Source organism: Sarcophilus harrisii, chromosome 1 (genome assembly GCF_902635505.1).
Source record: "Sarcophilus harrisii chromosome 1, mSarHar1.11, whole genome shotgun sequence".
NCBI classification, from domain to species: Eukaryota; Metazoa; Chordata; class Mammalia; order Dasyuromorphia; family Dasyuridae; genus Sarcophilus; species Sarcophilus harrisii.
The window spans coordinates 202,793,896-202,808,041 of NC_045426.1; the positions used below are offsets into that span (position 1 = coordinate 202,793,896).

General features: G+C 32.3%; 1 protein-coding gene across 10 annotated transcripts in view; it reads right to left on the minus strand.

The window, feature by feature from the left end:
• Window positions 1-14,146, minus strand: part of FER (FER tyrosine kinase) — a 248,539-nt gene that overhangs the window by 111,558 nt on the left and 122,835 nt on the right. For 9 of the 10 annotated variants that reach the window (XM_031968671.1, XM_031968672.1, XM_031968658.1 and 6 more), the window contains one exon: window positions 5,244-5,366. In XM_031968671.1, coding sequence (XP_031824531.1) covers window positions 5,244-5,366 — 123 coding nt within the window. Of the gene's footprint in view, window positions 1-5,243; window positions 5,367-14,146 lie in introns of those variants that run through there. The other variant, XM_031968688.1, reaches the window with a different exon arrangement.

Sequence of the window (14,146 nt, forward strand, 5' to 3'; positions counted from 1 at the left end):
TAATCTTTGAACACTAATATAAGTATATTATGGAAATAGCCAAAAACACTGGAAAGCAATTAACATTTTAAATTTTTTTTTAATTAAATCTTCCAAAATTATCTCTGCCTATAGAAGTCATTCAAATTGGTGAATAAATACAGGAAATAAGAGGCATCTCCTTCGCTCACCAACTGAAGGGAAACTATTACCTTCAGTACTGGTTGTAGATAACAAGTCACTAGTTTGGTACACAGGAAGAAGACATTATTTTTGTTTATGAAGTCAATCTATTTTATCTAAACATCACTGAGAAGAATGCAGATAAATTCTACAATATAACTTTAAAAGTCTTTGAAGCTATTTTTAATCTTTTTTTAACTGAGAGAATTAAAAAAAATAAGTCAAGATGATTAGAAAAATAGTACAAATTCTATTTAGATATCTATTCAGTTCTTCACAATAAAAACCCATCCAAAGAAAAAGTTTTTGATAATCCTCTTGAAGAGTATAACTTTTATTTCTATCTATCTGATCCACACTGAGGATTAAAATTAAAAGCATTTCTGTTTTATTTATTTTTAATTTGATCAGTTATATAAGTAAATAAGGAAAATGAATTAATCATGTCTTTTAAAACAAAATTTCATTTTTGAAATTTTAGTTTACAAAACAATAAGAATCAGATGACTTGAATTCAGTCCTCACTTTTCCATTTATTAACAGCATAACCCTTGAAAGTCATTTAACTTCTCTGTGACTCAGTTTCTTAATCTATTGAAAAAGATTAATAATGTTTATATTACCACACAATTGTTTACAGTTAAAAAAACGCCATGTAAATGTAAGTTATTTTATAATATTTGTTTCAAAATAGCAATTATGACATACTTTCTAATAATGGAACTGTGAGAAACAATACAATGTAGGCCCACTGTGGAAATTTAGTCAAGCAGCCTCAATTATTCCATGTGATTATAAGTCTACACCCATAAAGGTAGCACTACATTATAGTTCTTTGATAATATATTTTTTAAAAGCACAAAGTAAAATAATTACTTTCACTGACTCATCCTTCCCAAAGAGGTACCATAAAATGAATTTCTTCCTTTCTTTCTTTCTTTTTTTTTTCCTGAGGCAATTGGGGTTAAGTGACTTGCCCAGGGTCTAGGAAGTGTTAAATGTCAGAGGTCACATTTGAACTCAGATCCTCTTGACTTCAGGGCTGGTGCTCTATGCACAGCACCACCTAGCTCCCCCAATGAATGAATTTCTTAATAGTGACAGCATGATATTTTGAAGTTTTTATTTTTAAGCTTCCGAAAAATTAATAACTCTTAAAATTAATAGCTGAATAAAATTTCACAATGTATAACATTATTAAAAACTGTAATCTTACCAGTATTTATACTGGAAAATAAATGCATGTCTATTTTTACATAGAGATTTTCAGGAAGCCTGTTTCATTATACCAGCTTAGAACATTTGTTTCACTCAAGATTTCAATCTCACAACATTTTTAAAGCCAAAAGATTATTCAGAATTTGATCAGCTTTCTCAATGAATTTATAAAATTTTTACAGTAGATAAGAATATGTAAGATGGATTGCTTTGTTGGAACACTTTTTAGAAACTTTCAGTAACTAAACAAAATGCTACATTGCATTAAGTTTGTATAATTCAAGAGTTATTTACAACCAAATATTTTCTATTTATGAAAGATTTAAAATAATCATCTGTACAACATCTTATCTACTTCATTTTTACCTCATCCTCTTTCACCAATTCCTAATTGTTTTTATTTTTATTCATGCCATATATATACCCACATCTTTTCCAAAGAAAAAAACTTCTGTTTTCACTAGCAAAATATAAACTAGAAGTATCAAATATTAATTAAACAAAAGGTCCTAGAAGAAGTGTTTGTCCTACATTCACTAATGCTTATGGTTTTAGCTTTAGAACTTGTTTTGTATTGAAAATTATAGCCAACCACTCTGCAACAGAGCAGGCATTATCTAAGATTTCTTATAATGGATCAGACATTATATATCTATTCTCTTTCATATAAGTACACATACCTGTGTTTCTACAAGTTAGCTGAAAAGATATATGAGTCAAAGTTTTCATCTTAAAGCTCTACTTTTCTTAGTCAAATTCCATGAAAAAGCTGTCTTGTACTCTTGGCCTTTTCTTCTGTCACTTACACCTGAGCTCTTTACAATCTAACTTTAGACTTCATCTCTCAAATGAAATTGCTTTCTCCAAAGTGATATCTTAATTGCTAACTCTGATGGATTTTTCTCAGTCCTAATTTTTATCCTATTTTTTGCATTTGACATTATTGACCACCTGTTCCTTTTGGATATTGCCCCTCATCTCTGAGCTTTTGTGACACAACTTTCCACCTCTGAAACTTCTTCATACTCTACTTTGGTGGATCAACATCTAAAAATTACATAGCCAAAGTGTTGTGTTTTCCAAAATTCTCTCCTAGGTCTTTTTTCTCTCCATATTCTCTCTTTGATAACCCCATCAACTCACTAGAGATTAATTAACATTTACATGCAGATGATTCTTACTTATAAATCACTGGTCCTAGTATTTCCCTAGTTCTTTAGTTGACATCACCAGTTGCCTTACTATCTTTCTTTTCCCCTTACATTTTCCTTATTCCAAACATTTTCTTTTCTATCAAAGGCACCACCATATTTAGTCTCTAAGATTCCTAATTTCATCATCATAACCTCTAGTTTAGTCCCCAAATCTTACTGATTCTACTTTCACAACATCTTTCATGTCCTGCTTCTACTCTGAAATCACAATAATCACCTAAATTCAAACCCTTATTAAATCTCACCTAAATTACTGAAACAGCCTCATAATTTATTTCCTACTTTCAAATTTCTCATTCCTCCTATCCATCCTATACAATAATGCCAAATTTTACTTAAACTTACAACTGACCATTTTTCTTCCTTACTTAGTCAACTCCAATGGTTTCTTACTGCCTTTAGGATCAAATGTAAAATGCCTCAATTTAATAGATAAAACCCTTAGGAATCAGATTTTAACCTGAATTTCCAATTTTACTGGAAATTACCCTTTCCACATTTTGTGATCCAACCAATATGACTTTCTCTCTATTCTTTACTCATTAAACTTCACCAGAAGACTGGAAAGCTCATAGGAAATTTATCTGAAAGCTAGTTAAGCATCATGAAATATGCTTAGTGTAACCATAGAAACATTAAATTATTTTACTAGGTGACAGTATGGAAACTGCTGAAGGACTGAATCTATGACAAAGTCTAGAAGGCAAGAAAAGAGAAGACAGTGAGTATCCTTGGATATATGAGGGTATCAAGAGCATCCAGGCTCTACCAGGGAGTGCAGATCAATAGCAGTGACCAGTCAACAAACAATAATTAACAGAGGGAAAGTACTAGAAATAAGAGGATTTGAGAAAGGACTCCCATAGAAGAAGGGATTTTACCTGAGACTTAAAAGAAGCCTAGGGTAAAGATTGAGGAGAGAGAACTTAAAAGAACATATGAAGCCTAGAGTTGAGAGGTGGAATGTATCATTTATGGAACATGAGGGCCAATGCCACTGCAACAAAGACTACATAGTGAAGAAAAAAAGTATAAGAAGACTATGGCTATTGCCATAGTCCAAGCATGAAATGATGAGGGCCTGCACTAGAGAGGTGATAGCATCAAAAATAAAAAGTGGGTGTATTTGAAAGATGTTGAGAACATGAAACTGACAAGTCTTGTCAGCAAATTAAATATAGGGGGAATAAGAATGAGGAATCTATGATGACAATATGAGCCTGAGGGATTGGGAGGAAAGTATTAACCTGGAAAGTAATACAGAAGTAAAGCAAAAGAGAGTCATTTTGGGAAGAAAGATAAAAGAGTTCTATTTTAGTGACTTCAAATATGGAGAAAGGTGAGGAAAGTTAAAAATATTTGGGAAAGAATGAAATATGTAAAAAACTTAAAGATTACACAAAAGCTTTGTCTTTACATCATAAATTCTTTCTTAGAATACTGCCAGATTAATCCTACATCTTTGTATCAAGCCCTAATCTCACTCCAAAAGTCCTGATTACCATACTACTTATTAAATACTATCAACTAGATGCCTCTTGGGCATCTCATGCTCAATATGTCTTAAAGAGAAGCCATTATCTTTCCATCAGAATCATCTGCTTAATTTTCCTATTTTGTCTGAGAGTACTTTCATTTATACAAATAATTAGATTCATGTTTTAAAGTCACCTTTATTTCTTCCCTTTCCTTCACATATAAGCAAGAAGTCAAGTCCTGTGGATTCTACCTCTGTAACATGTTTTATCTACTGCCTCCTCTCCACTCTAGTTTAGGTTCTCAACATCTTTCAATTTGACTACTAACATAGTCTCCTAAATGGTATCTCATCTTCTAGTCTCTTTAATCCGTTCTGAAAAGAGTTAATGAACGGAAACATCTAAAACTAAAGGTCTGATTATGTTACTTCTCTCTCTCTCTCTTTTTTAATCTTTGTAATTATAGTGTTTAGTTCATTTTCATAGAGCCAGCTGTCAAAATGATAACTTTGGCTAATTTTACTCCATTATTCATTCAACTGGGATCTGACAACAAAAACGAGATCATTATCTTTGGATGGCCACTATTAAAAATCTACATTTTTTAAAAAATTAAAGCTTTTTATTTTTCAAAACATATCTATAGACAATTCTTCAACATTAGCCCTTGCAAAACCTTGTGTTCCAATTTCCCTTCCCTTCCCCCATGCCCTACCCTAGATGGTGAGTTGTCCAATACATGTTAAACATGGCAGAAATATATGTTAAATCTAACATATGCATACATATTTATGCAATTATTGTGCTGCACAAGAATATTAGGCAATTATTAAACATTTACCTAATTAGTATGAAAAGTGATACAGTGGGAATGATAAATGTTAATATATTATCAAAGTTATACACAGTATACAACTGATGAATAATACATATATTAGGAAGAATACTCATGTAATATGAATTCTAGCAACAATTAGGAATATATATACTCCAGCAATATGTTATTTCAATGAATCTTGAAAATGGAGATTCTAGCTAAATTAATCACAGTATTTATCATACAAAATTTAAAAGTTGTCCTAAAGTTTATATTTATATCTGAGAACTGTATTTACTATATGAAAGGGAGACACATCAAACATTCTTGTTTTTTTAAAAAAATAGAACATACCTTAACTACAGGGTTCAGCAGGACTACACCTGATTTCTTAGTTATGACTTGCTTTGTTGTATAATGATAATCTATAAGTTGAGGAATGTTTGTAAATCCAGTTCCTTCAAATCGATATAGATTCTGGGAAAGAAAAAATTATATTTTAGAAAATGAAAAGTAAAAAAAATTACAATACAATCATAAAATTTCAGATTGAATAAGAACTTAAGAAATAAGCTATCATAACTCTCATGTATAGAAATTGCAATTTACAAAAATAAAGGTGATCCAGGTAACATAACTAATAGTTGGCAAAGCTGATACTACAAGTCTCCTACATAATCCTTTATTTAACAATGTAATAATGATATTGCAAGTTAATTTTCTAAGTTAGAAATATTTAATATATTAGCTATTTATGCCTTTCACTGAATGCATCAAACTTTTAATAAGTCAATACTTATTAATTCACCTATTAGCAGTTCTTCATTCCAAACTATTATATAAACAATTAATAAGCAAATGTCCCAAATCGGGGGGAAGCTGAGACACTTTAACCTCCATTGTGCTTGTAGCATCAAAGAGGGAAGAATCAGAAATCAAATGACAAGTATCTATTTTTTTAAAAGCTGAAACACTAAATTTCAAGAGGAAGAAAAATGAATAAAATCCCAAATCAATAGAGGGCATTCTAAAATTAGAAAGATTTCATCAAAGAGATTATAAATCTCTCTTAACAAATAATATCCATGAAAAGGTAAATGAACTGATGCCTAATAGAATGTGGAATTCTATAGACTTCTCAGACAACAAGAAAGAAGAAATCTCAAAATGTTTCAAAGAGAAATAAAATTCACAACAGAAATTAAGGATGAATATGGGTAAGAATGTAGAGCTTTCAATGCAGACCAAAAAAAAAATCATAAAAAAACCTGAATCCACAGCAAAGAGTTTTTGTAAAAACACAAAATTGAAAATAACAGGGAGGAAAATCTGAAAAAAAAAGCAAAGTAATATTAAAAGAAAACTATCTTTACATGAACCAGAGTCACTGTCCTTTAAAATAAGATTCACAGGCACAACTTGATGCAATTCTAGGAATAACATGACAACTGAAACACTTAAATATCACAATGTTGAAAAACTTCCCAGAACTTCTGAATATAGAAAACAAACTATAAATCAAGAGAATTCAAAGATTCTACACTTTAAACTTATAGAGTAATTAAATTTAACGATTCCAGTTTTACCAAATTCTGTAAAAAGCAAAGAGAAAAACTTTCAAATGTGAAGAAAAGAAAATCCAAAAGACATAAAAGTTTTCCATGACCACTAAAAAAGACAAAAGAACATGAAATAACAACACATTCTGAAAATAAAGTAGTTCTAGCTGTAAACCAAAATGACATATTCTGTAAAACTGTTTAAGACAGTTTTACAGAATATATCAAACTATCTTAAACATCAACAATAAAAGGATATTCAACAAAAGATAGCCATTTGAGGTAATACTGTCCCTCCCGCCAAAAAAAAAAAAAAAAAAAAAAAAAAAAAAAAAAAAATCAACCTAGATGTAAGCAGATTATTCAACTTGCAAATATTCCAAATGTAATCAGAAGGTAAATAAGTATAATTACCAAGGAAAGAATAAATAATAAAATAATAATGTTTACAATTATTTTTAAAGAAACAGACACATAGTCAAAAAACATCAATAACAAAAAGACTGTCAAAAGCAAAAAAAAAATACAAGGAGATTGAAATGCAAGTAAAATATTAAAAAACTGGAGAGCAGAATTGAAGTATTATTGATTAAAAGAGAATTTTGGCAGAAATGGCTCAAATGACTTTCTCTAGTTTTGAAAAAACTCCTCTGCTGACTTCCTATACTATCTTATCAAGAAGAAAGTAGCAAGAGAACTGGAAAGGCAGAAGGAAGGAAGTGAAACTTTTAGGAAGAATAAAGGTAGAGAATCGCAATGTAATTGAGAAAGGGAAGTAACACTAAAGAATGCATTCATAGTGGAAGAGCTATATGTCAATGATGAGATATATCCTTCATACTCTATGATGAATTGGTACATTAGGAAACCAGTTTTTCTAAGAATTAAATGTAGACATGCTGATCTACAATAAAGGGATTAGAAGCAGCTATTATGAAATGTGAAAAACATGGAGCCAATGATAAGATGGTGAAAGAAATAGAAACAGAAACAAATGGGATCCAAGGACAATATCTACCACAGGGCACTGTTTTGATCCAACATTACCTGCCTCACAAATAAACAGAAGATTGAAACACAAGAATAAAAAGGGATAATACACAAGCAATAATAAAGAAATTGCTAGTAAAGAAAATAAAATGAATTTTTATTAAGCTATTATATTATTTAAATGAGTTTTCAATTAACTTCAGCAGCTTGTTAGCTTATTGCTCATAATTTGTCTTGAGTATAGTTACATTCATGTTAGATAAGCATAAAACTAAGACAGGAATCTTTTCAAAAAGATTTCTATCTTTGCCTTTGCAAGCATATTAATGAATTGCAAAATAAAGTTCCAGAATAGAATAAGTGATGTGAATAAACTACATTAAAAAAAGAAACATAATAAACAAGAAAAACTTGGAGATGAAAAGGATGGTATTTCAAAAATAAACACATAATTGGGGGAGAGAAAAGCCAGCAAAGAAAGGAAGGGGAGCAAATAATTAAATAAATAAATGAAACAATTTAAGTAAAACCTCAAATTCAGGAGGAAAAAATGAAAAGTAGATGGGAGAATTTGAGACAGACAGGAGCCTGTATAAATGTGATTAAATCAGCACTTTAAGCAAAAATTAATCATAGCAGCAAAGTAACTGATATAAAATATTCATTTAAATGCCTATAAAAACTGAAAACTCAAAATAAAGAATACGCTACAAAAATATAAAGATAAAAAAAATAAAAGAATCTCATTAAAGTAAATTCAGTTAGGTATAAAGGAACTACAAAGACAATAGACAGTTGGACTAGGGAGAAAAACTATGGTCCAGATGTATTTAAAGAAAAATTCAGTTCTTTAGGTGGACCAGTGGATAGAGTATCAACTCTGAAATAAAATAGAGGACTTGAGTTCAAATTTGTTCTCAGACATAACACTTCCTAGCTGTGTGACCATGGGCAAGTCACTTAAGCCCAATTGCCTCAGCAAAAAAAAAAAAAAAGAACAATTTAAGTAAAATCAATTAACCAAATATTCTTCAAAATTGAAAAGTAATTTACCAATTTTTTTTCTGAGACAAATATACTCCTGATGTCTAAATTAGGAAAAAGACAAAGTTTAAAAAAGAAAGCCAGAACAGTATCATTAAGGAATATCAATTTAAAAAATTTTAATAAAATCCTAAGCCCCCAAAAAATTTCTAGAAATTTATCCAAAATTTTTTTAACTACAATTATATATTTATGCCAAGGATTTAAGGGCAGATTAATAATGTGAAACAATTAACATAGTCATATTAAAAACAAAAATAAGCCAAACTAGATGATTTCCTCAATAAATGCCGAAAATGCCTTTGTCAAAAAATGCTGATCTATGCTAAAAACTATTCAAAGAATATGCAATGAAGAACAGTTCTTAACATGATTTTAAAAAAATCTAAACTAAAACCTGGCATTATGTAAAATTTAAAAATACTGAAAGCTTTCTTAATAAGCATGAGTATATCTTCTAGTATTTTCCAAGAAGTCAACGTAAAGGAAGGATGTCCCTCATCCCCACTGTTAAGTGTCACAATTCCAGAACAGTAAACAATTTGAGACAATTTGAGAAGGAAAAATGAAAGTATAAAGATAATCAAGGAAGAGATGAAACTAACCTTGTTTGGTTTCTTAGAAAATCATAAAAGAAACTGAAACATGTAATAGTTTTAGTAAAAATAGAATGCCACAAAATAAAGCCACAAAAATGAACAGAATGTCTAACAATAAAAAACCTCAGGAGGGAATAAATAATGCAAGGTGTTTCCCATTCAAAGTAATTCCAAGGGTCGAAAAGTAAAGAGAGCAGAGTGGGAAGAAACAATAAGGCCCAAGTGCTAACTTTCCTAGAAAGTTGAAAAGCAATTGTCCAACATTTTGATTTTCTTTAACAACAAAATTTTGTGAAACATTGCTGTTCTCCCCCATGACTGACATTTAAAACCCAAGTGTCAATCTTATTCTTCCCTCTCACCCTCCCCCACATCCAAGCAGTTGCAAAGTCTTGTTGTTTTGGCCTTCCTAATGTCCCTTCTATATATTTCCATCTCTCATTTGACACTGCTCCTGCTCTCTGGTACAAGCCTTCATTACTTTATGCCTAGATTATTACAATAGCCTGCTAAGTGATCCCATGCATGGCCTTAAGTCTCTCCCTATTCCAATTCATCTTCTACTCAGACATCAAAAAGATTTTCCTGAAAAGTACAGCTATAACTGTACTACATTGCTTTATTCAAAAAACTTGTGATTCCTTACTACCTGTAACATCACATTTAAAATCCTAGTAAATCCAAATACACTCCTAGTAAATCCAAGGATTTTCATTGGGTAACCCCTCATGTGGGTAAATCTCCCAATCCTTGTCTCTAGCTCCTGGCTATTCTGGGCTCCTTCAAGTCTCAACTAAAGCACCGTCTTCTATAAGAAGCCTTTCCTTTTAAAAAAAAATTTTAATAGCCTTTTATTTGCAGGTTATATGTATGGGTAACTTTACGGCACTGACAATTGCCAAACCTCTTGTTCCAATTTTTTCCCTCCTTCCCTCCACTGCCTCCCCCAGATGGCAGGATGACCAGTAGATGTTAAATATATTAAAATATAAATTAGATACACAATAAGTACACATGACCAAACCGTTATTTTGCTGTACAAAAAGAATCAGACTCTGAAATATTGTACAATTAGCCTGTGAAGGAAATCCAGAATACAGGTGGGCAAAAATATAGGGATTGGGAATTTAATGTAATGGTTTTTAGTCATCTCAGAGTTCTTTTGCTGGGCGTAGCTGGTTGAGTTCATTACTGCTCCATTGGAACTGATTTGGTTAATCTCATTGCTGAGGATGGCCAGGTCCATCAGAATTGGTCATCATATAGTGTTGTTGTTGAAGTATATAATGATCTCCTGGTCCTGCTCGTTTCGCTCAGCATCAGTTCGCGTAAGTCTCTCCAGGCCTTTCTGAAATCATTCTGTTGGTTATTTCTTACAGAACAATAATATTCCATAATATTCATATACCACAATTTATTCAGCCATTCTCCAATTGATGGGCATCCACTCAGTTTCCAGTTTCCGGCCACTACAAAGAGGGCTGCCACAAACATTCGTGCACATACAGGTCCCTTTCCCTTCTTTATGATCTCTTTGGGATATAAGCCCAGTAGGAACACTGCTGGATCAAAGGTGTATGCACAGTTTGATAACTTTTTGAGCATAGTTCCAAATTGCTCTCCAGAATGGTTGGATGTATTCACAATTCCACCAACAATGTATCAGTGTCCAGTTTTCCCACATCCCCTCCAACATTCCGAATTATCTTTCCCTGTCATTCTATCCAGTCTGACAGGTGTATAGTGGTGTCTCAGAGTTGTATTAATTTGCATTTCTCTGCTTAATAATGACTTGGAGCATCTTTTCATATGGCTAGAAATAGTTTCAATTTCTTCATCTGAGAATTGTCTGTTCATATCCTTTGACCTAAGAAGCCTTTCCTAGTCTTCATCAAGAACCTTAGTGGTTTTTCCCTGATAATATCCCCAATTTATTCCGATTATATCTTATGTGTACATAGTTATTTGCATGGTATCTCCCCAATTGTGACCTCTTGAAAGTAGGGACAAGTTTTTGGTTTTTTTTTTTTCCCCTTTTCTTTAAAATACAAGTACCTGGTACATAGTAGGTACATAAGAAGTACCTGAATCATCAGGTATTCTGATCAATACCTGATCAACTGATTGAATCATCATAAAACAACAAACATAAGAAGAACATCAAAGTTAGTAATGATTGGGAAATCAAAGGAAAAAACAAAGTGAGTTATTTTTCCAGTTTAGGTTAGCATAAAGAGACAGAAATATGTGGACACTGGGGAAAAAAATCCAAGCTGGAAGGACCTACTCAGAGTATTCTAGGAGAGACTGATTCTACAATTCAGGACAGATAGGAAAGAAAGTTATATAGAAGGGAGAAAAAGGACTCAATTTGCAGCAGTATTACTCTTAAGGTACATATCCTGCTCCATTGGCAGCCCTTTTTGTAGTGGCAAGAAACTGGAAACTGAGTGGATACCTATCAGTTGGAGAATGGCTAAGTAAGTTGCATCAAGAATACACAATGATCAATTCTGATGGATGTGACTCTTTCTAACAATAAGATGATTCAGGCCAGTTCCAATGATCTTGTGGTGAAGAGAGCGGTCTACACCCAGAGAAAGGACTGTGGGAACTGTGTGTGGATCATAACATAACATTTTCCTTCTTTTTGTTGTTGTTTGCTTGTATTTTGTTTTCTTTCTCGTTTTTTTTCATTTTTGATCTGACTTTTCTTGTACAAGATTATTATACAAATATGTATACATATATTGGATTTAGCATATATTTTAACATGTTTAATATATGTTATATTACTTGCCATCTAAGGGAGGAGAATGAGGGGAAGGAAGGGAAAATTTGGAACACAAGGCTCTGTAAGGGACAATGTTGAAAAATTATCCATGAATATGTTTTGAAAATAAAAAGATATAACTTTTTTAAAAAGCAGGGGGAGCTCCATAATTAGGTATTATAAACCAGGGGCTATATAACAAGGATTCCTGGAGATTGTTGGATCTAGCTCAAACTAGGTCTAAGGCTGTGTGCAAAGAAAGGAGCAGGAACAAAAGTTAGCAGGAGGAATGTGACTCCCACTCTAAAGGAAGATTGGGGCCTATAGTTAGGTAACTTGGGCAGACAACTGAGGACAATGTGAAGTCTATAGTTCCTCACTTCTAAATCTGCAGAGTTTTTCAGCTAGGGAAGAACAGTATGCTTTTGGCATGCCAAGGATTTCAAGGGCAATCCTACAGTTATGTTGCCTCGACCCAAATCAAGGTCAGGAACTTGTAAAGCACAGAAGAAGAAGGTAAGGGTAAAATTTTTCAAAATAAATCCATTCAGATCCAGGGAAAATTTGTGGGTCATCTACTTGAGCTTACTGAAATCCTGTAATAACACAATACTTGATATTTGCTGAAAATGGCATAAGGATTTCAGAAAGTCCTGGAAAGACTTACATGAAGTGATAATGCTAAATAAAGTGAGTACAAAGAAGAGACCATTGTACCCAACAACAATAAGATGATGATCAATTCTAATGGATGTGAATCTTTTCAACAGTGAGGTGAACCAGGTGATTGTCTTGTGATAGAAAGAGTTATCTGCACCCAGGGAGGGGACTGGAGGACTGAGTGTGGATCACAACATAGCATTTTCACTTTTTATTGTTATTACTTGCTTGCATTTTGTTTTCTTTCTCATTTTTTCCCTTTTTGATCTGATTTTTCGTGTGCAACATGGTAATTGTGGAAATGTGTATAGAAAAACTTCACATGTTTAACATATAATGGCAATTACTTGCCATCTAGGGGAAGGGGTGAAATGAAGGGAGAAAAAAATTTTGGAAAGCAAAGTTTTGCAAGGGTGAATGTTGAAAATTATGCATAGGTGGTGAAAATAAACTTTATTTAAAAAAAAATAAAGTGGCATCAGAACCACAGAAAAGAAAATTAAAGAATTAAACAACACAGGAAGAGAATTAAAGAACACAAGAATCTAAGCAAGGTGCCAGCATATAAAGGAGATTCTACCAGGCATAAAGAAAAAAGAGAATGGCATCCAGCCAACACCATCCAGTTCCTCTCCTTTGCCACATCTCAAATTTGTTTATGGCAGGAACTAAGGTTAATGAAAAGTGAATTCTCAAGTATGGGAAGAGAACCAGACAGGGGATTCTCCCACAAAGGAGAAGAAGTCAAAACATGAACAATAAGAGACTATGAGGGGAAAAAAATCCAGAAATTATCAAAGATCACAGAAAGAAGGAAACTAAGTTTAAAGCCTTAAGCACAAGGAAATAAATCAATGAAGATATACATAATGTGTGAAAACTGTCTCAAAATACAATTATAAACTATACCTGATGAGTAAGAGGGTCTTATAGATTTATAATAGTCCTAAACTACTCCAGGATGTTTCCAAATGGTTCAAGAGAGAAATAAGAATCATAAAAACAGAATTTATGGCTGACAAAGCAAAAATAGTTGACAGAAAAGAAAGACTTTAATCCACTATGGCAAATGTCATCAAAGAAATAAAAGAAAGAATAACACAATGGAAATGCAAATACACAGAAGTGAAGAACAATCTGGAAGAAAAGAAGAAAAAAGCAATAAAGAATACATGTTCTCTATGTCCAAAGGGCTCTAAACTGTGCATACCTTTTGATCTAGCAGTGTCTCTACTAGGTCTGTATCCCAAAGAGATCATAAAAGAGGGAAAAGTATAAAAATGTTTGTAGCAGCCCCTTTCTGTAGTGACAAAGAACTGGAAACTGAAAGGATGCCCATTATTTGGGGAATGGCCGAAAAGTTATAGTATATGACTGTAACAGAATATTATTTTATAACAAATGATAAGCAAGCTGATTTCAGAAAAGCCTGCAAACACGTGTATGAACTAATACTAAGTGAAGTGAGCAGAACCAAGAGAATATTTTACATAGGAACACAAGATTACGTGATGATCAATTGTTATGGACCTGGCTGTTTTCAACAATACAGTGATTCAAGGCATTTCCAAATAGACTTATCATGTGCCATCTACATCCAGAGACAGAACTATAGAGATTAAATATGAATCA